This window comes from Terrapene carolina, unplaced genomic scaffold (assembly GCF_002925995.2).
Source record: "Terrapene carolina triunguis isolate 2854851 unplaced genomic scaffold, T_m_triunguis-2.0 Scaffold33891, whole genome shotgun sequence".
Taxonomy (NCBI): Eukaryota; Metazoa; Chordata; order Testudines; family Emydidae; genus Terrapene; species Terrapene triunguis.
This window is the reverse complement of record NW_020698242.1, coordinates 13,788,194-13,810,674: the sequence shown is the minus strand read 5'-3', so window position 1 is coordinate 13,810,674 and position 22,481 is coordinate 13,788,194. Positions and strand designations below refer to the sequence as shown.

The window sequence follows — 22,481 nt, the reverse complement described above, 5'->3', positions numbered from 1 at the left end:
GATGCCCCTCAATCCCGACCCACAGCCCCCACTACTCCAGCCTTGGCTTGCCCCACCCACAGCTCTGCTGATGCCCCTCAATCCCGACCCGCAGCCCCCTGCTGTTCCACTCCGAGCTTCACCCTCCTTCAAGAATGTTGCAAGTAGAGACTAAGCCACGCCAGGCCAGAGCTCAGGGCAAACTGACCAACATTGTCCAATTAATTTCAGGGGGATCTGCCCCCGGCCCCAGCAGCCTGACCATCCTCCTCCACTCACAGGTGTCCCTCCACCAGCAGCAGCCTGAGCCCCAGCCCACGAGCCCCACGGCAACCTGGTGCAATCCGGTCTGGCCTGGCTGCCCCCCCGGGGGAGCCAACGTTATTGAATCAGGAGTCGGCCGTTTTCTGGCTGTGAAGGGGCGTCTCGCTGACATACTGGGGGACCTGGTCAGCACGGCTCAGGGCTCTAGCGCCGGACAGCTCGGACGTATGCAAATCGGACACTTACCAGCCACAGATGCTTGGAGCTGCTGTCTGGGGTGGAGCTGGAGCTGCCCTCTGACCTTTCCTCCACAGCCCCGAGAGAGCCGCAGTCGGCCGTGAGTGGACCAGCGCTAGGTGGGATCTGGTGGTAACTGGCTGGGAACGAACCTGGACGAGAATAACGCAGGCAGCCAGAGTCAGTCCTGCTGAGCTCTGCTCCTCCCTGATCATCAGCCGAGAGGGAGGCTGGGAACCCTCCGGCCCGGGACCAGGACCAAGAGGGGCCCGGTGGGAAGGAGGCTGTACAGGGTCTGGCAGTGGCCAGCGTGGGGAATGGGCTCCAACAACTGCACTTCTTGCTGGGACAGAGCCGGATGCGGGAGTGACACAGAACAGGGCCAGAGCCAAAGGCTGTGTGCCACAAGGTGTCCTCTAGAGGTGCAGAGCTTAGGGAGAAGGGAGAACCCTGACGGTGGTTTTGGGGTGTCCTGCAGGGGCCCAGTGCTGCGCTACAACATCCACAGAGGGCAGAAGACTCTGGGCATTGCTAACCAGCAAAGGGTTCCACAGGTGCAGGAACTAAGGGTGCGGGGGCTGCTGCAGCACCCCTAGGATTTACAGGGGCTCTACTCCTGGCCCCGCTCCCGGGGTCCCAGCTGCTGCCTCCGTGCCCGAGGTCCCAGCTGCCGCCTTGCGCCTGGGGCTCCCCGCCCATCGCCAGTTGTGGCCCCAGCCTCGGTCCCCTTGCCGCGTCCCCCCCCTCCTGGACCCGTGACCCTGCTCCTGGCCCCGGCTCTAGGGGGCAGCGAGGGGCGCGGACAGGGTAAGGGGGGGGGCGCAGCTCCCCCACTATAAGAAGTGTTCCAGCACCACTGAAGGGTTCTACATTGTGCAGCTGAGATGCAAAGGAGCTCCTGGCAAGCCAATACGAACGAGGGCTGGTCCCCAAACCCGGACTTTGACTGGAGCCTGGCACCCCGCTGCAAAGTCTCCTAAGGGGGGGCACCTTCCATTAGCGGGGGAGGGGGGAACGGTGGCCTGAGCTGGGATCGCACCTGTGTCCCCTTTGCAGGTGCAATCCCCAGTGCCTCCGGAGACAGCTGCTCTAGACAGGTGCAGTTCCAGAAGGGGGCGGGGGGGGGGGGGGACAGGGAGGCTGTATCAGCTGGGGAGGGGAAGGGAAGGGAAGGTAGGAGGAACTTGCCCTTGGTTTCCATGCTGATCCGTGCAGTATTCATGCTACCTGAGCGGGGTCTTGGCTCAGACTCCCGTGGTGCCAGATACCCTGAATCGGGCTGGCTGGTGCCCCTCTCGCTCTGGAACTGGGCCAGGTCCTGTTCAGAGAAGGAACGATCACGCTTCAGGGGGAGCCCTAAGCCAGGCTCCCTCCCCATCTCAGCGCTTGGAGACTCCTCCTCCTGCAAAGGCATACAGAGCAACATGAACATGCAGGCCCTGGGCTGTAAAAGTGCCCCTGTCCTGCAGCTGCCAATGGGCAGCTTTCTGGAGTGCCAGGTCCCTGACCCAGCCTGGCTGGTGCCCTCTGCACCCACTGTGAGCAGCGTCAACACCCTACTGTGCCCAGAGAGCCCATGGAGAGGGCATCTTGGGTGGTGCAATGCATCCCCTGGGAAAATGGTACTGGAGAGATGGCTGCACAGATCCCATCCATCATCAGGGCTGTCCTTTCCCCTTCCCATCACTCACCATCAGCTGCTTCCTTATAGCCCTGTCCAGGTAAAGCGAGCAAAAAGACAAAGAGCTCAGAAAACGGAGCGCCGCTCTGTAACTGCCATGGACGCCCACAGCAAGGAAGCAGAGAGAGCACAGAGCCACAGGGAAGCAGGTTGCCTTGACAAGGTCTCTCCAGAAATGCTACTACACCTTGGTAAAAAGAGCATCAAATTGCTGTCTACTCTCATATCCTGTGACATCCAACTGGACAAGATGCCTAAGATACGGTGGAAAGCCAGGGCGACAGCTACACCAGAGCCAGGAAACCCCTTCCAGCTAGCTACCATCCAAGATCACTTCTGAGCCATGTTTACAGACTTCCGGAGTAACTAATTCTGGGAGAAGGATGCTCACAGTAGAGGCGGCTCTGGGTGATGACCAGGCAGACTTCAGACCTAGTAGGAGCATTTGTGACCAAGTTCTTGCTCTTACCACCTCTATAGGAGATGGTTTCCAGCAGGAGGAGAAGACAGGGACAGAGGTTCTCAACTTGACAGCAACATATGATACCGTCTGGCACGCTGGCCTGATCAAGATTTTACCTCCATGGGTTGTTCTGGCTACGGAAATGATGCTTCAGCACGGACAATTCCAAGTGATACTAGGCAAAAAACTGAGCACATTCCGGACCCAGAAGAATGGACTCCCTCAGGGATCTATCTGTTCTTGCTCCAACCTTTTTCATCATATTTATGGATTATCTGCCTGCAACAATTTCAAGGTAATTCAAGAATGCAGATGACATCTGCCTGATTCCAAGAGACAGAGACTACAGAAAGACTGAACTAACACACGGCAGCCGTCAGTGGCGATTGCAAGAAGTGGAGACTTAAGCCCAGTATGTCAAAGACCGTGTGGTATCATGCTTTTGTCTCCATCACCTCAAGGCGTCATGAGAACTCGACCCTTTCTTGAATGGAGAATGACTAACACATGATCCAAAGCCTGTATATCTTGGAGTAACTCTACCCTTGCACAATCCGCACACGGACCTACAAGGATCACCTCACCAAGGTAGCTCAGAAGATTAAGAGCAGAAATGTCCTCCTACATAAACTTGCATGCTCAACTTGCATTGTCAAACACTGCTGAATCAAGCCATGAGACCAACAGTAGCCAAAGGCTACCAGCCCTCTCTCATATTCCACCTCCCAGCACTTGTCAAAGACACATGGAAGCGCCTCGCCACCATCTCATCAGCAGAGCCACGTTACCGACCACTTCTATGGAGGAATGGGAACAAGCTGCTCCTCTATAGGAAACTCCTTCCTCACTCAGCTTGGTGAGAGAGTGCCTGGCTTCAGGCTGCCACGCTGCCTCTGGGACAAGCTCCACTGTTTCAGAGGGGGGTGGTGAGGGTGCGATAAATGGCCACACCTGGGGACTCAGGGACAGCCCTCTGTGATGCAGTTGAGGGCACCACACCCCTAAGAATGGCAGCTCCTCTTGCGCTGGCCTATCAGGAGAACTTTCCAGACCCCACACTGCTGATGCCGAGACTACTGACCAGCTATATGATGCCTACCTAAGCCCTTTTGATATTCTTTTCCTGTATTGACTTAGATATCTCTCTTTTATCTCCCTACTTTGTATTTTGAACTTTTTGCCATTTTTATTGTGCCACCACAACACCAACACAAACTCTTTACTGGTCAGTCAGTCCAAGAAAGGAGGCAACACAACAAAAGCCCCAGAGAGGCTGAGAGCCTGATCTCCCACCCAGCTGGGAGCCTGGGGCCGTTGCTTCATATTTTTGAATAAAGAATTTAGTGCTGGCAAGATGCACTGGAGTTCCAGCCGTGTGGCCTCAGCGCAAGCTCCCACACACCCCCCGTCCAGCCAACCATGAGGTCTTCTGTGCTGGCACTGCTAATGAGGCCAGCTCTGCTAGTTGTTTTTGTGGGATGGCCAGAGACCAATACCCAGGCTGTTCCCAACCAGCAGAAAGCAACAGCTTGTAATCCCTATTGTCCTGGGCTGGATTTGAAGTGGTGACCTGGAAGTGAAAGGCATCGCCCTCGGGATGGGAGTACTACCCCTTTGAGGGACAGGCTGAAGCCTACCACTGGGCTAGCGTAGGGGGTAATGAAGGAGGCCCTACCCCACCCTAGAGATGGGCTATAGAAACAGGAAGAGGAAGTTGAGCAGAAGTCATGCAGGTAGCAGTGGGGGATGTTTTTTCCTCAGTGTCTGGGAAACCAGTTTACCCAAAGAGTGTCTGTGAACTTTAAGTTTGGGAGCTGACCCAGGGCCCTGTGGTGAAGGCCTTAGAAGCTTTCTGCTGGCCTGAAGCTCTAGTAGAAGGCCACATGCTATTTATTAGTGTGGGGGGGGCTTCTCCTTGCCTTGGGCTCTCCGCATGAACCCATTGCGGCCCCACTCAGGGGGAGCTAAGGCAGGGCATGCCCTCCGGGCTGCCAGGGGTCAGGCAGAGACTGCCCCCCCTTACCGTAAACAATTCCTGACCCTGGCCCAGCCAGTCTTGTAGAGCCCTCTCTTGCTCCCGCCAAAGCCAACAGAAGAACTCCTGACGTACTGGGGGCAGGGCCGTGCCATTGACATCAAGAAGGGTCACATGGCAGGCTTGAAGGTGAGCTCTGCCCAGCAAAGCGACACAGGGCACTTGGCTTTCAGACACAGAGCCCCTCTGCCATGCTGCTGCACTCATGTCAAGGGCTGTGTCTCCCTGCCAGCCATCCCCTCGCTGTCCCAGATGACACCGATACCAGCAGTCCTGAGCACCCTCCCACCAGTGACCACAGACAAAACCAGCACTTACTTCGGAGATATTCATCTCCTCCATCTCGGCCAGCGTCGGAGCCTTGAGCAGAACCCTTGGCCGCAGGCGCTGGGCGGGGGTGCTTGAGTCAGGTACAGAGAGGTTGATGCAGGAGGTTGACTTCACGTCGCTGGAGCAGGCATTAAGGATGCAGGGCAGGGAGCCAAAACCTGCAAGGCAGGAGAGGGGAGAGACTACATAGGTGCTCAGGGCAGGGCTGGTAGGACGATGGGGGGATGGTATCCACCTAGAGGGGTGGGCTTCCCTGTGGCCTAGGGATACCTTAGAGGGGGCTGCAGTTTCAAACTGCCCCCTGAGCCCATATGGGAGGGAAGTGAGTATGACAGAGCACAGTACAGGGAACTCCTCACCCCAGCCATGGGGCTGGGGGCCAGTGCTGATGGGCGCTAGCGCCCCACACAAGACCTGGACTCATGCAGCGAATGGGGCCTAGAGGGCCAGCCCAATGCTGGATGGCTACGTCTCAGCAGGCAGCGGGAAGGAATTGACCTTTGGGGTAGAGCTGCCCGTCATGCCTTCCCCTCAAACTGGGGCAGTCGTGGCCTCTGAGTTTCCTCCCGAGCACAGAGCTCGCTGCACGGGGAGGTGGGAGGGAGGAGCCGCGCACGCTGCCTAGGGGAGAGGGGAGCGGAGCGGGCTGGGGGCTCTGGGAATGTCCTGGGTTCAAACCCTGCTGGCAGCCAGTGCTGGGCACTGTTAATCTGGCATTTGGTTTTGTACAGAACATCTGGAATGGGTCACGTTTCAACAGCACCCTCTGGGGGTTAGGGCTGGAGCTGCTCCCCGAGAGCCTATGATTTCTCTTCGCTGGCAGCTTTGGGAGCGCCCTGCATCCCCCCTCAGGACTCTCCCAGATGAGCCAGCGTTTCGGGGGTGCCCACAAGTTCCACATGCTGAGGCAAGGCCGGGGATGCTGGATGGAGCCTCGCAGCTACGTGACTCCCCACTGGAGCAGGCTGGGACGGTACCTTTCTGACCCTGGCGGCGCGTCTCGACTGGGCGAAGTTTTCTCTCTTGTTTGATTTCTTCCAGAATCTTCTCGTGGAGCGTTCTCTGCTTCTGGGGCATGGGGCGCAGCCGCCTCTCGGACGCCTGCAGCAGGGGCAGGAGCAGACGAAACAGGCCGCTTAGCACAGAGACGCTGCACTGGGCAGCTGTGAACCTGGGCTGCCCAAACTTCCCCAACCAAGGAGCCCCCGGGCAGCCCCTCGCTTCCCTTACAGCGGTCACATGGCTGCCACTCCTGTTTTTGCAAGGACAGCGTGGCACTGTTGGCCTGAGACCTGCCGTCTCCCCAGGCTACCTGTTCATGTTGGACAGGGGAGTAGCCATGACTGCGCTATCGCCCCGTGTAATGTGCTTGGCCCCCCCAGGAGCAGAGATCACAACGGGGCCCACAGAGAGCGCTGGGGTTCTCGGTCCCAAAGCCGATGCTGCTGCCCCTGGAGCCAGCCGCGAGGGCACAGTGTTACTCCAGGCGTTCTGCTGAAGGAAGAGCGCCACTAGCTCATGCCAGCAGGGTCCCAGCTGAGCCTCTCTCCGCAGCCCCAGCCGGCAGCAGGCAGGGCCCTCACATCCGGTCCTCCTCACTAGGCAAGTGCCAGGAAAAGGGGAAAGTGCCCCTGGAAGCGGAGAGGAGAGCAGTCTCCAGTGCTGGGACACTGCACGGGACAAGGGCGTTGCGCTGGATTTGAGGGGAGCATATACCCCAGAATGTGATCAAGGTAATTGCAACCATATTATGTGCACTCAGCCACTATGAATTAACGAACTAGAACACCACATAGTTAAGGGTTAACTTGGAGACAGGCTTTCAGAAGCAAGGTCATAGCTACTGGCAGTTTTGCTAATCAGTATGGGAGGAGGGGAAGAAAAAGTAAATAACAGAGAGTGAAACAAAGATATGTGGATGGACAGCCTTGAGTCTAGATGCCTCTGATAGTAAATGTTTATTGAAAGTTAGGAAAAGTGATGACTTAGATTATAATGACCCCTACTATGTGTTTAGTAGAAGTTAGTTATAAAAAGTTCAGATAATACAGGGTATTTGAGAGCAGTCCAGCAGGAAGGCGTTTGGCCAGCGCTGATCTGTGACTGATTACTCAATACCGTCTCAGAATATAGGTAAATATCTGGGATGTTCTAGACCTATTGCTTATATCTGTGTGTACTTAAATCTAATAAACGGCAGTGTTAGACAAAAGCACGCTGACTTGCATTTCTCCTTGGTCAGACAGAATCGCTGAGTTCCCGTTGATTTATTCCTTACACCGCCTGTTGGGGTCTGATAACCCTGGGTAACAAGGGGACACTGGAGCAGTGCTCCTGACACTAGAAAATCCAGACAGTGCGCCAACCTCTCCCTTCGGTAGGGAGGCTCTTTCACTGAGTCAGTGATTTAGAACCGATTTCCTCCCGAGGATTCTCACGTGCCCCTGAGCGCTTGGTCAGTCAGAAACCCGCAGCCCGGGCACTAGAGTTCACCCGGACGTTACCTGTTTCAGTGGCGGCCGTGACCGTATAAAATCCAGAATGCATTCATGGGCATCTTTCTTCACCCTGGGGGGGATGTCACCATCCACCTGGTGGGGAGAGGGATGGGCAGACAGAGGAGGGAGAGTTAATGACTCTACAAAACAGGAAATGACTGCCTAGGAAGGACTACTGCGGAAAGGGATCTGGGGGCCAGAGGGGATCACAAGCTAAATATGAGTAACACTGTTGCAAAAAAAGGACATTGTTCTGGGATGTATTAGCAGGACACAAGAAGTAATTCTTCCGCTTTACTCTACGCTGATTAGGCCTCAGCTGGAGTATTGTGTCCAGTTCTGGGCGCCACGTTTCAGGAAAGATGTGGACAAATGGGAGAAAGTCCAGAGAAGAGCAACAAAAATGATTAAAGGGCTAGAAAACATGACCTATGAGGGAAGATTGAAAAAACTGGGTTTGTTTAGTCTGGAGAAGAGAAGACTGAGAGGGGACATGATAACAGGTTTGAAGTACATAAAAGGTATTTACAAGGAGAAGGAGAAAAATTGCTCTCCTTAACCTCTGAGGATGGGACAAGAAGCAAGGGGCTTAAATTGCAGCAAGGGTGGCTCAGGTTGGACATTAGGGAAAAACTTCCTAACTGTCAGGGTGGTTAAGCACTGGAATGAATTGCCTAGGGAGGTTGTGGAATCTCCATGGTTGGAGATTTTTAAGAGCAGGTTAGACAAACACCTGTCAGGGATGGTCCTGCCTCAGTGCAGGGGACTGGACTAGATGACCTTGTGACACTGCACCCCATATTCTTCATAGTGCTATTATGATATGATTATAGCATATTATGATATATTTTATGCATGATAAGTCATGTGAGGTGTCATTGGAAAAGTTATGATTTGCTGAATATGATTATCCTCTTTGTATGCATGTGTCATTTGTATCTGAAGTTATAAATACTGACTATGTATCTGTACTTCAAATCTAGTTACACCTGGTAACGCCTCCTAGACAGGATGTGTACCTGGTGGGGAAGGGCCTATTCAGGGCAGTGAGTCATTAGGGAGAACAATAGGCCTTAGGAGAAGCTTATCTCCCACCTGGTGATGAGCCTCCCTGAGAACACTCCAGACAGCCTGTGAGTGATGGCTGCTGTGACTCTACAAGGACATGTCCAATCTCACTAGTATATTAAGCTTAGTTTGCATTTTTTGTTTATTTGCTAGGTAATCTGCTTTGATCTGTTTGCTATCACTTATAATCATTTAAAATCCATCTTTCGTAGTTGTTAAACTTGTTTTTGTTTTAATCTAAACCAGTGAGCTGTGACTGGAGTGCTTTGGGGAAATCTCGGCTTGGTTGCCACAAGTGTGCATTGTTCTCTTCACATTGAGGGGGAGGTGGACCTGGTATTAAACCCATATACTGGCCAGATTTGACCAGGGCAGGACGTACTGCTCTGGATCCCAGGCTGGGATGCTGGTGGTTAGAGAGCCTGCATGTAACTGCAGCTGGGTGTGTCCCTACCTGTGTGAATGCTGGTGAAAGTGCAGGCTGGAGGGCACTGCAGCTTGTCACAGCAGTACAGTGTGAGAGGGAGCCCAGGCTGGTGGGTCAGGGGGCTCAGTGGTACCCCAGTTCTGGGTGGCACTCTGGGGGGAACCCAGCACAGACCTCTCGAACTCCCTTCCAGTCCTAGGATTCTCGGCTCTGCGGAGGCACTAGGGTGAGTTGGTCTGTGGAGGGGCATGTATTACCCTGGGGGTGGCTCTGAAATGCCCAGTGAGGGGTGTCCCAGCAGCAGCGTGAGCCCTACGATGAGCTAGGCCTTCAGCATCAGCTGGTCCAGGAGGTGGAGGTGGGGGGGCTCCAGCCCAAAGGCAGATGGTGTGTCACTAGGACCCTTGCACTCCATGGCAGTCACCCCCTGGCCGTGGCTCAGGCCCCTTGGGTATGACTGTGCTCACCATGACTTTGCGAAGCTTGTAGTTGCGTGCTCGGATGTCCTGCATCAGCATTTCAAAGGGCGTCAGCTGGTACTCGGTGGGCAGGGGGTTGTACTGCTTCTCCTGGACTTTCTTCAGCTTCACACCGTCGCGTAGCTCCCGCATCAGCTGCACCCACAGCCGGGCCTGGAACAGACACAATGGGCAACTGCCCCTTACCGAGGAGATGAGCCCGCGGCATCACAGGTTTCCTCATGGGGGAAGGGAGCCCCAGCTAACCATGGGACATGAGCCCTGTGAACGGAACCCAGCGGGGGCTGTGTGTGCTCCCCCCGCCACTGGGGCTTGACCTGGCGGGTGGATGGCAGCATGCTTAGCCCTGGTGTGAGGAACAATTCTGCACTGGCAGGGAGATGGACGGGGTCACCTCCCACTGCCCTTCCCATCTCTAACTCCGATGGGGGTGGCAAGTGGCTTCCAGTCTAGAGCATGTGACTATGCCCAGAAGCCTGTCAGGAACGAGGGCCTGCAGCCGGGCCTGGGATTAGCTGACAACCACAGCCAAAACTGGCCAGATGGCCTGCCTGGCCGAGCAGCATTGCCAGGGCCGCTCCTAAGCCCAGCAGCAGCACTTGGCCAATGGCTGCTCAACACACTCGCCCGCAGTGGCGATCTCTCCTGCGTTTGCCTTGCTCCAGCCTGTTCCAGCCCTCCTCCTGGTTCCTGAGCCCTTCACTGGGCTCCTGATTCCTAACACTGGCTCTGAGCGCCGCTGCTCCGACCACTGGGCCTGACCACCCACGTCCTGGTCCATGCCAAATCCAACGGGCTGGCTAGTGTGGCTTTCCCTGCTGGGCAGGCTCAGGTGAGAGGGCAGTGTCTGTATTGCAAAGGTGTCCATTCCCTTCCCAGCTCTCCAGGGGGTGCGGGGGGAAGGCTCTGGATCATGACCCTGATGCTGAGGAGGCAGGGTCAGTGCCCCATTCTCTAGCTATGACCTGTCCAGTGCACCTCACTCCCACACTCCCCTCCGTGTTCCCAACACTCTCTGCGCTCCTCCCAGTGATCGCAATGGCCGCAATCGTTCTGCCTCTCAGGGATCTGTATCCAGTCCTTGAAGGGGTCCCCAGGGGGACTCGGGGAGCTCCCCAAAGGCTCCCCCATTTTCATGATGCTCTCCCTCACGCACCATCAGGCCAGGCTGGATGGAATGGCCCATCAGCGTCCCCTTTGTTGGCCAGAGGTGATATAAATCTGCAGGGCTGAGCACGTTGTCTCTGCAGCACCCCAGTGCCTGCTGTCCCAGGAATGACTGGGTCTCCCCAGTGACACGTCTAAGCCAGTGGTGCTTGCAGGTTCCCACACCTCTGGGCCCGCGGGATCCCAGCCCTTCTCCCCAAGTGCTGCCAAAACAAGAATGCCCGGACAGGTTTCCATCAGCCCCGCACTACCTCTGTCTCCTGCAAGGCAAGAGCTGCTGATCAAAGCGCCCACAGGGAGACGACCCTTCGCCACTTACCCAGTCTGTGTTCTGCAGGTTATCGAGCTCATCCGTCGACCTCTCCTCCAGCTCCTCCTCCTGTTCCCTCAGCTTCCTCAGCATCTGCAGCAGCACAGAAATGTCACGTTCCCCATGCTGGGTCCCCAGCACCTCACCAGCCCAACATGCTCCTAGGAGAATCCTGGCTGAACAGGTCCCATAAAAAGAGGGACCCCTGGGCATGAGGAAAGAGTGCCCAGATCCTCGGCCCCCATCTGCCAGTCCCTCCCCCCGGATACAATTACACTCCCAGTAGGGGGTTGCGGGGCCAAGGAGTTCCATCCCAGCTCCACAAGGCTCAGCTTCCATAGGCTACTGGGCACTGAATGTGCCTGGCCAGATACAAGTCACAAAGAAGGCCTGGTCCCTGCCCCAAGGAGCTACTCTGCAGCAGCCGCAAGTCTGGTCATGCATTGGGTCTGACCCCAGCCACCCACTCCCCTAGCTGGGGCCGTTAACCACAGCTTAGGGTAGAGAGCTGGGCAGGGAGATTGTCCAGGTGCCATTGACTGGAGCCCGGGGGGAGGTTCTTAGCCAGGAGCATGCCGGGCCCCAAGGGAATGTGCTTGTGGGTCTTGCCAAATACATCCTAGGACTGTTCCATCTCAACTGAGCCATGTGCAGCACCTGTGGGGGATGATGGGAGATGGATTCTCACCCCCCTGGATTCTGGGAGCCCCTGGAATGGACTCTGAGCACAGCCCCTGTGTCTTCCCCAGCAGCAACGTGTGCCCCAGGAGAAGCTCTGGACACTTCGATTTCCATGCAGTTCACTGTCTGGCAAGCTGAGGCCCTGCCTGTTCAGTCCAGATGTTAAAGGTCCCATGGCACTTCCTGGGAGAGGAGGGTATGTCACCGCCCTACAGCGTTGGGAGGGATGGATGGTTACTGCCTTCCCCCCCAGAGGGGGCTGCATTTCACTGGAGCTGTGTGTGTAATTTGGAACATGCTGTGGGAGCCTTTGGAATGACAGGAGCAGAGGAATGAGAACTATTATTTATTGCTAATAAACCCACCGCAGATCAGAGCCTGGCCGCCACTGAGAAAACCTTGAGACTCTATCATTGCTGGCAAATTGCGGTTGTGTTTCCCAGGCTCATCTCACGTGATGCTGAAGCATCATCTGCTTCCACCGTGCGGCATCTGACCTGACCTGCACGCTGGCTGGTGCACAGACAACTGCCCAGGGCTGCACCCGGGAACATGCTGCAGACTTTCTAACCCATGGCTGAAATAACGGAAGGTGCATTGCCCTCGGCTGGAAGGACCTGGGCCAGCCTGTTCAAACTACCCGGGAGAGCCAGGAAGTCATCAGAGTGGGTAGGGCAGCTATAGGGTCAGTATTTGGCCCCTCACCTGTTCTGCCTGCATCAGATCATCTTTGGCAATCTTAAACCTTCCCCACAGCCCGACCCATCCTGCATGGCCTGCGTGCCTGCTGCATGGAGCTGGGTAATAACATGGTGGCTGCTTGCAGCTGCCTCCTGGATGTCATTACGAGCGGGGACAGTGCATCTGGGCAGGTGTGAGCCTGCTGTGAAGGACTTGGGGGAACCTTCTCATGCCTTGCTGCTTGTGCCCATGAGCTGCAGTGTCAGAGGTCTGCATAGATTCCAAGGCCAGAAGGAACCACTGGGCTTATCCAGTCTGACTCCTGGATAGCACAGGCCAGAGAACTGCCCCACAATAAGTCCTACAGCAGATTTTCTAAAACAACATCCCGTCTTGATGTAAAAGTTGTCAGTGCTGGAGACGCCGCCATGACCCTGGGTAGATTGCCCCAGTGGTTAATGACTGTCACTGTTAAAAAGGTACGCCTTATTTCCAGGCTGCCCTGGGAAATGGGTACTCAGGCCCATGTGGGAAGGGCATCCACAGCATGTGGACATGGGGCAGTCTGCATAGTCCTGCCATCATCTTGTGACCCCAAATATATACAGGGTTTCCCTTCCAGTGTTCAGGCTGCTGAACCACTCTGCCACATGCCCAACATCGGATGAGTGCTTACTGCAGTCAGCGGGTCCCTGCTTCCTCCCATCCTATAAATGGGGTCACAGCCTCCCCCCCACCCTCACAGCAGCTCAGCAATTCTCCCCTCCACCAGGCACGGCAATGCCCAGCAGGATATCAGGCTCCCTACGTGGCATTTCTGGAGCCCACCACAACTCATGCCCCAGGCATTGCTGGAGACACGGGTGTCGGGATGGATGAGCAAGGGGAGGTGGATACATTTTTCTTGAGCTGTTTCATAAGGTTAATGAGCAAGTGAACAGCCTCTTGGTAACACCGCTGACCCCATCAATTCCTGAGCACATGCCTTTGCCGTTGGATTGATGAGATCGCTTCCTGGAACAGATGATTGCCTTGTGATTACCCGTAAGGGCGGAGTTCAAGGCAATCCTAGGAAACTGCAGCTTAATCTTTAACCCCCTTGAGGCTGGGACTGCGGGTTTGCTTGACTTGTGTCAGAGCAGGTGCCATAAGACACCAACCCCCCAATGCCAATGGGGTCTTGAAGAACCCACCCGTCACGTAGGGAATGGTGACGCTGTGGAGCAGATTCACTCCCCTGCAAAGGCAAATGCTGGGCCTCGTGGAGCGTCCTGGAGACTCCCCTGCAGGTCCTGTCAGGTCAGGGGCTGCGTCTCACCCAGCACCACACACAATGGCTGTGCTAGGGGGTCATTACCACCTCTGGGAGGAGAGGCAGAGAAAAGCAAACCAAACAGACTCAAAGCCAGCGACTGATGCACACAACTCAGCTCTGCAGCCTGGGGTCCTGCTGCTGCCGGATTGCTCTGCCCTCTCTCCCCCGTGGGGTCTGCTGCTGGGCGAGATGCTAAGTTCTGTGGAGCAGGGACAGTCTTGTACTGTGTGTGCATACAGCACAATGGGGCCCTGATCCTGACCGGGGCCTCTGGGCACTATCCCAATACCAGTCATCATCATCATCTTAGGCTAGAGCAGCTCGGTACACTGGGAAGAGCCAAAGATTCAGACTCCTGCCCTCCCAGACCAGCCCAGGCCTTCCCAGAGAATCAAGGGTCTGCCCCTCTGGGTCTGGCAATGGAGCAGTCAGCGGGGTGCTCTGATGCACACAGCTCCATTCCTGTATTGCTGCTTTGACTTCTCCTACGCAGGACTCCTGAACTATCCCCCCATCCCATGCTCTGCAAGCACTAGCTGCCCACTAAAGATTGAAAGCTCTGGGACAGGGACCGTGGGCATGTGTGTGTCTTGTACAGCAGCAAGCGCACTGTCTGCAGCAGTGCTAATTCCCCAACAGTAGAGTCCGGCCATAGACCAATGCAAGTGTTCTGCGGTATCTGGCCACCAGACGGCAGACCTGAGATACTCACTGGGACCGCAGGTATTGCGCTGGGAATTCCCTGACTGAGCCCACTGGGCCCTGCGTTGGAAAGCTGCAGGCTGGGGTAGCTGCGTGGGCAACTATCAGTCAGGGCTGGGGTGGGACACGGCCTTTTAAAACGAGACAGAGGAGCTGAAATTAGCTGTTGAATGGTAGCGCTGTGTTAGGGTCGGGGACTCTGGTGCCCTTCCCCACACCAGGATATAGGGAAACCTCTCACAGAAAGCTAGTGAACCACCTCGCTGCCTAGCTATCGAGGGTCTCAGGGGGCTTACCTCCTGATTTCTCCCGGTGTCCCATTTTTATAAATACGATCCTGGCTCTGCCCTGGGAGCAGCGCCAGGGCGAAATGCACATGGTAGGCCGCCTCCTCTGGGCCCTGGCACACAATGGACAGAGGCCTGGGGAGGGGGACGGGTGGGCTGACAGTTAGAGCAGAGGGCAGAGGACTGAGATCCTGGCTCTGCTGTCAAATGGGGCTCAGAACACCTCCCTCCCAGGGAGGAGGACTGTCTCAGGCGGCACTGCGGTATAAATCAGGAGCCAGGGGATGAAATAAGACAAAGGGAGATTTTGGGGACTATTGGGGGACACTCCCTCATGGTGAGATGTAGCAGCCCCGTCAATGAAGTCAACTAATGCTGGGCTGGACAAAGCCCTGGAGAAGAGTCTGTAGGGACCAACCCTGACCTGGCATCTCACGTCTTCTCCTGCTCTCGTGCCTCTGATGTGAGTCACATGGGGTGAGGTCACAATGAACCTGTGCAAAGTGCTGTGTGAGCTGGGGAGAGGGAACTAAGTCATACTGAGTATTTGTATCACTAATGGAGGCCAATTCCTGCTCCCAACAAACCCCTCCCTTCAACAGAAGGCTTGGAAAAGGCAGAACGTGAGGCCATGGGCCAGTTACTGTATGGCCCCTGCACCAGAATCACTGAGGAGAGCATGACCTGGGTGAGAGCAAAGTCCGGAGCCACTGTGGGAATGGAGAAGCCAGTCTGTTGGCATCAAATGGCTGGCTTTCACCAGCCATCCCGGAGAACAAAAGCCAGAAGGAAATCCCAGGGATGCCCCCGACCCTGGTCCCCCCGACGGTTAGAAGTGCAGATTTCTAAGGATTTCCCTTAGGGAGTAGATGCCCAGCTACCAGGGCCCTGAGATCTGCAGCGCTTTACACACCGGGGGGCCTAGGTAGCTCTGTGTTACTCCACTTTTACACTGGGATGACTCCACTCACTGGCATAACGCTGCAGCAAAGCAGTGGGGAATCAGGTCCTTAATGCAACACGAAGAGCAGCGTTTCTTCAGGGGCGACTTCACCCAACACTCAGATGCTGCCCCCTCTGAGTCAGAGTGCAGCACCAGCGGCTTAGAGGGCAAGGCAAGTGGTGAAGAAGCCTCCCAGCCAATCCCTATGGCAGTACCAAAGGCTGTGGGCACCTAGCCGTGCATCACTGCCACACGCTCTGGCTCTGGGGGAGGACGGGTCGCCCCAGGCTCCTGCGGGGAAGGCTGGCTCTCACCTCCTTAGCTTCCCGGATCTTGCTGAGAAAAGCCTTCAGCTCCACCGTCTCCACGAAGAGGGCCCTGCACACAGCCTGGTAATGTTGCTGTGCCTCCTGGGGGGCCGTCAGGCGAGCGGCGCACATCCTCATGGCCTGCCCGAAGGTGCGCACTGCTCGTGGGAGCCCCTCCACAGCCTCCTCCTCTTCATCCTGCCCCCCGTAGCCCTCGTCCGCCATGCCGCAGCCGCTGTCGTCAGAGTCGCTGTTGGCCATGAGGTCGATCAGCTTCTCCAGCTGGGGGCTCAGTTCTCGCTCCTCACTCTCGTCCAGCCCCCAGTCCAGCGCCCGGTAAATGGCAAATCCCAGCGACTGCACCATCTGCAAGGAAACAGGAGAGCAGAGCAGAGGCTGAGGCTGGGAAAGGCCAGTTACGCTGAGATGCCTCCGGAGGGGAGGAGGCTGAGACATCCAGTGTAGCTGCACTGCGATCTCTACCCCCAAACAATGCCAGGGCACGCACAGAGGAGGCGGCCAGCCGGAAGGGCACAAGGTGTTGTTTAGATGCTGGGCGCACAGCCTTACCCATCTGCCCACTGCGGCTTGGGCAGCCAGCAGGCGCTATGCCGCCCATCTGGAGGGCAAGGAAGAGCTAGAAACATTGATTTCAGCGCTAGGACGCTGGCCGAGGGCACATGACATGGGAAGGGGCATCACAAAGCTCTGTAGCCAAGCACTGGAATGGGCCAGGTATCACACATCATGCTTTCCTTCCCCCCGCCCACCCATGCGTTTCACATACTGCTGCCATTTGGAGGATTTCCATCACCATGTAGCACCCCCTAGTGAGCCTGCTGTGTATTACCAAACTTGGCTCCCGCGAAGGCAGTGGTTCTCAAACTTTTGTACTGGTGACCCCTTTCACATAGCAAGCCTCTGAGTGTGACCCTCTTAAATATATTAAAAAGTGTTTTCTAATTTATAACACCATTATAAATGCTGGAGGCAAAGCAGGGTTTGGGGTGGAGGTTGACAGCTCACGACCCCCCATGTAATAACCTCACGACTCCTTGAGGGGTCCCGACCCCCAGTTTGAGAACCCCTGCGCAAAGGGTAGTGCTGAGTCTGGGGGGAGTCTGGCCACACCTAGAGACCCCTGTCCCACCCTATCCCCCCCCGAGTGGCTCACTGATATGATTAGTAACAAGCAGGGATGGTGCCAGCTGGTGACCTGGAAGTGAAAGCTCCATGTTCCAGCCTCAGCCTCCTCAGCCCTGTGTCTGAATTAGATACAGCCCATCGGCTTTCCCATGAAGCCTGCAAATGCAAAGCTGCCCGGAGCGGTATGAGAGAAAAGGGTCCCCTGGTGCTCCGTGCTGGCTGGTGGGTGGAGAGGGAGCTGTAGGATACATGGTGACAGATACCCCTTCCACCAGCCCCAGCCTCCCATGACCTTACGTGCTGGCTGTGAGAGGCTTATGATGCTGTTTGGGCCATGAAGATGGCTGCCTCCCCTGCCCCCCAGGAATCTTCCAGGCCTTTGCTGTTTATCGTGACTCCATTATCATGGGAGTGGAGGGAAGCATGAGCCAGCCCAGGGGATTGAGGGAAAGAAGCAGCAGAGGTTCTGCGAACAGTCCTGCTGGGACCAACAGGCACTGCACTGTTAGCTACCCCAGACTCTCCGGGAGGAGAGAAAACACTCGCCATTGGCGGCGAGGGAAGGGAGAGAAAGTCACTCAGGCAGGGAGAGTGGAAAGGAGCCAGAAACGGGCTGAACTTTGGACCGGGATACATTCCTGACCCGGGCAAACACTGCATGCGGCAGTCTACAAAAGGCCGCTGCGCTGATAGCTTATCTCTGCCTACACCTTGCTGCTAAGGCAGATCTGGGGCCTGATCCAAAGCCCACCCAAGTCAGCAGAAAGACTCCAGTGGCTCCATTGACCCTAGAACAGTGACAGACTTCAGTGGTTCAGGAGTCAAATTAGCAAGCAACATTACCCAAAAGAGCCACAGTCCTGTGAATTCATTTACAGTTTGTACATATAGATAGATACTATTCTCACAGCAAAATGACTGATCAAGTATTATTATTTTATCAACTACAATTGGTTAATAACATAGTAAAAGCCTCCTGGTTGGTTAATAACTTAGATGGGTTAAGAATTCAGTCACCCAGTGTTCTAATATCCTGTGCTGCAAAGAGCCGCAGGAGACGCATTAAGGCGGCTGGCGAGCCTAGGGCAGTGATGCTCAGACTGAGGAGTATGGGCCTGCAGCCGCTGCTGCCGCCATTGGGGGAACAGGCCTGTGGTGGGCAGTTACTGTGAATGAAGGCTCCAGGACCAGCCATGCTCCAGTCACTTCAAATGGACTTGGCACTGAGAGGGCCTGGGGTGGGGCTCCCCCCTGAGGATACAGCCCCTGGAAACTGAGATCTGCAGGGGCCTGGAGCAGGGAGAGCAGTTGCTCAAGTCAGGCTGTTAGGTGGCTCTTCCTAGATAGATAAAGTCGGAACGTGGGTGGGGAATCAAGAGGTGAGGGGTGAGCATGGAGATATGACTGGTTCATATGACAATTAACCCGTTTCAAATGCTCTCCTGCGGTTCTACAATTGGTTAATAACACAGTAAAAGCAGCCTGATCGCTCTCCTGCGTCTCTAACTGGCTGGAGTTTGCTTTGGCCAATTTCACTGAGCACAGTCACTCATGCTGCAGTCTGATTGGCTGGTAAAATATGAAACGCCAGCCAGTGGCAGAGGGCAAAAAAATGTGTGTCCAATTTCAAAAACAAGAGCCACCCGGCCACCAGGGCAGTGAATGCAGCACACAGCGTATGCAGCGGGGCGTTGGATCGGCCGCCGTGACCTGGAACCAGGCCAGCTGGTGGAGCTGCCGCCCCTTCACACGCACCAAGTACACGTGCGGCTGGAGCAGGGAAAGGGAGCGATGGTTTGAGAGCAGCGATTGCCCAGCCTGCTGACACCGCGCCAGGCAGCGGCAGAAAGGAACCGTCCCCTGTAATGCCAGAAGATGCGCTGCACCTGTCCCATTATTTTCATGCTTTGAGGCTAGTCACTGCAACCTGGGGAGAGACAGAATGCCCTGGAAGGCCTCCCGGCTGCTCTGGCTCTGTGTATCTGGGCAGGTCATGACCTATGCACTCAGTCAGAACTTTAATGGCCATATTTACAGCAGCCTCTGGCTCTTCACCGCTCTCTGTCAGGGCACATGGTTACACAGGAGGAGAATCAATCAGTGACCCACCTATATTCTTAGCTCAGTCCTTGAATCTTTCCCCTGAGAAGAGTGTGACAGACCCAGGCTGCTCTGTGACAACTGGTGGATTGTGTGTGTGACATGGTATTGGGGTGCTCACTGTATGGATGTGTTGGTTACATTAGCAGCAGGCTGCTGGAAAAACAATCTGGAAGTGGAATAACAGTTCAAGATACGCCAACTCCCAGTAAGCTCTTCAGGGTGGTTAAGAGACAATGCCTGAGCAATAAGCCCCATTACAAAGCTTGCTCTCCCAGTGCTGGGGCCAGCAGATCAAAAGGACTGAAGCATTAAAAAGGCCGACTGTCCGGAGGTCAGGCAGTTGTTGCTGAGGTGTTCAGACTGACACACAGACAGCGCTGGGGTGTCTGAAGATGTTAGGCTTTCCTAAGCTTCCATCAGGGAACGGTAAGCTCTAAGTAAGATAGACATGCATGCAGACTGTTTGCCGGTTTAAACCCCCTTTTCTCTTATGTTATGATTTCTTCCTACTGTTAATATTAAAGAAGCTGGCTGGCTGGTCAGTCTAGAATCCCCATTGGTCTCAGACTCCCGCTGGGAAGAACCGCAAGTGCCGAACTCAGTCCGATCACCCATACACTGGTTGATGTAGCTCAGGGCCTGGTCTAAGAGCGAGAGACTCACGTTACTTCACCCCAGGAGAGGGAAAGGCCTGAGACCTGACACCTGAGCAGGAGTCAGCGAGAGGTGTTCCCCAAATGGCCACATCATGCTTTTTTGAATGGAGTTTTCCTGTGTACAATAATCACGGGGCACAATGCTTCCTCCTCCCTCAGCCCCCACCATGCATGCTGACTGCAGGACCCAGCGGTGCAAAGGCCAGGACACTGCAAGAAGCAGCTGGTCTAGAAAGGGGATGAGCTAATGCTGTCATCAGAGCTCTGTCTGGGTTTAAAACGAAACCGTCTGTGCACATCCACACACACACACAAGACATGAGATTTATTTGCTTGAACAGTTTTCTGAAAAATCACATTAGCGACATACCTGTGCTTCCATTGAGGGTGACAGGGTCAGGGGAAGCTCTGTGGAGGGAGAAACAGACACGGTTAATGCTCCTCTGGCAGCTGCAGAACGTTGGGAGTTTGGGTTATAAATCAAACTCCTGAAGCTTTGCTTTTATAACTCCGCTAGTTTGTGCCTGTACGTTATTTACACTTCGATCCCATAGATTCTAAGGCCAGAGGCACCACAGTGATCACCTGGGCTGAGCTCCTGTATGACAGGCTGCAGAATGTTCCCCAGCAACTGGATTAAAGCGTGGCCTCTAGAAAGACAGCTAATCTCCTCAAAGGCCCCACGTGGTGGTGAGGCTGCCAGCTCCCCTGGGAAGCTGGTCTAATATTTCGTTACCCTCACAGCTAGGAAAAGGCATCTCATTTCAAGGGTGAATTTGTCTAACTTCAACTTCCAGACACTGATTCTTGTTCTGCCTTGTCAGCAAGGTAGTAAAGACCCCCCCCCCCCCCCCCCCCGCCCAACTCAGATCTCCTTTCTGCGTTTCCGGGCACAGTGATCACATCCCCTCTCAGCTTCTCTTCAACAAACTGAGCAGACTGAGTGCCACAAGCTTCAGACCACAAGGCTTGTTTTCCAGACCCGGGGTCATTGTTGTGCCCCTCCTTGGAACTATCTCCAGGATTTCCACATCCCTCCTGAGGTGCAGACCCCAGGACCGGACACCGTGTTCCAGCAGCAGTCGTACCAACATTGTGTACAGAGGCAAGTTCACCTCCCTACTCCTACTGGATAGTCCCCTTTTCATACCTCCAAGGACCACATTAGCCCTTTTGGCCACAGCGTTGCACTGAGAGCACGTTGAGGCGATTACCTATGATGACCACTAAACGCTTCTCTGACTCACCGCTTTCCAAGACACATCCTGTAGATACATCCTGCCTTCTTGGTTCTCAGACATATTACCTTGCATTGGCTGTATTAAGGCAAATCAGATCACTCTATTCTCATTATCTACTACCACACTAATCTTTGTGTCATCTGCAAACTTTACCAGCAGAGATTTTATATCCTCTTCTAGATCATTGATAAATATTTTAAATAGAGTTGGACTCCGAACCCATCCCTGGGGGACCCTGGTAAGTAATGGCCCCACTCATTGATATCTCCTCATTAACAACCACATTTTGAGGTCTGTCAGTGAGCCAGTTTTTAATCCATCTAATGTGTGCCCTGTTAATTCCATATGATGCAAGTTTTTTTAATCAAGATGTCATGTCGTACGAAGTCCAATGCCTTAAATAAATCTAAGTATATTGTATCAACACAGCTGCATTTATCAACCAGACCTGTAAACTTGTCAAAAAAAAAGACAGCAGGCTTGTCTGACAAGACCTACCATCCACAAACCCACGCTTTCTGGCATTAATTGTATTTTTAGCCTCTAATTCTGTATTGAGAGAGTCCTGAACTAACAGTTCTCTAATTTTACCTGGGCTCGACATCAGGTTAACCCATCTGTAACCCCAACATCATCCCTTTTACCCTTTTCAAATATTGGCATTTACATTGGTAGTCCTGCAACCCCTAGGAATCACCCCAGCTAATTTACAAATTAACATTAGTGGTTCTGATAATTCCTCCGCTAGCTCTCTTAAGCCTCTGGGGGATAAGGTATCTCACCTGTTGATTTGAAAATGTGAAGGTTTAGCAGATGCTGCCTCACACCCACCTTTGTTACAGATAGCGAGCTTTCCATTCCATGCACCTGCTTCATTCCTCGCTGCATGAGTGGAAGAAATGTCAGCTCGGGAGAAAGGTCTGTTTTCTATGTTCTGACAGGGCCTGGCACTATGAGATTGGAGACTGTAGGCCCTATCACAGTATAGATATTATATAAGTAATAAGCAATCCCCCCATCCCCAAAACACTCATCTTAAAGTATCACATAGGAACCCAGGAGATCACGCTCTAAGATAGCGGCTGTGACAAAATGGATAAAACAAAAATAATAGTACTTTTATTTCATTGATGTGAATGTTCAGAGTTTCAGGAAATTATGGGGGGATTAGACAATTATTTAATGACAGTATATGTGACTCAAAAAGTTAAAACTTTATAACCATTAAAACACAAAATGTCAAAATATACAAAGGAAATATCCTTAAATCAAACTCTAAGTTCTCAAGCAGCATTGTTCTTACTTTGCCTACCTGTAAAGCTTGATCATCATAGATGGAAACTTGTTTTGTCTATCGGTGTGTGTGTGTACAGTGAAATTGATGTTTACTGACATTTACCAATAAAAATCTAATCCAGCCAAGCCTAGGCTCAAGCTTTTGCAGAGGAAAAGTGTTAAATTGTTATAAACTTCCTCCAAC

General features: G+C 54.2%; 1 protein-coding gene across 1 annotated transcript in view; it reads right to left on the bottom strand.

The window, feature by feature from the left end:
• Positions 1-22,481, bottom strand: part of LOC112118532 (protein spire homolog 2) — a 39,268-nt gene that overhangs the window by 4,673 nt on the left and 12,114 nt on the right. Inside the window, exons 2-10 of the mRNA XM_024216894.1 lie at positions 20,131-20,168; positions 15,862-16,221; positions 10,948-11,031; positions 9,450-9,614; positions 7,494-7,580; positions 5,967-6,090; positions 4,978-5,147; positions 1,708-1,882; positions 490-632 (exon numbers count right to left, since the gene is read on the bottom strand). Of these exons, the coding sequence (XP_024072662.1) occupies positions 490-632; positions 1,708-1,882; positions 4,978-5,147; positions 5,967-6,090; positions 7,494-7,580; positions 9,450-9,614; positions 10,948-11,031; positions 15,862-16,221; positions 20,131-20,168 (1,346 nt within the window). The remainder of the gene's footprint in view (positions 1-489; positions 633-1,707; positions 1,883-4,977; positions 5,148-5,966; positions 6,091-7,493; positions 7,581-9,449; positions 9,615-10,947; positions 11,032-15,861; positions 16,222-20,130; positions 20,169-22,481) is intronic.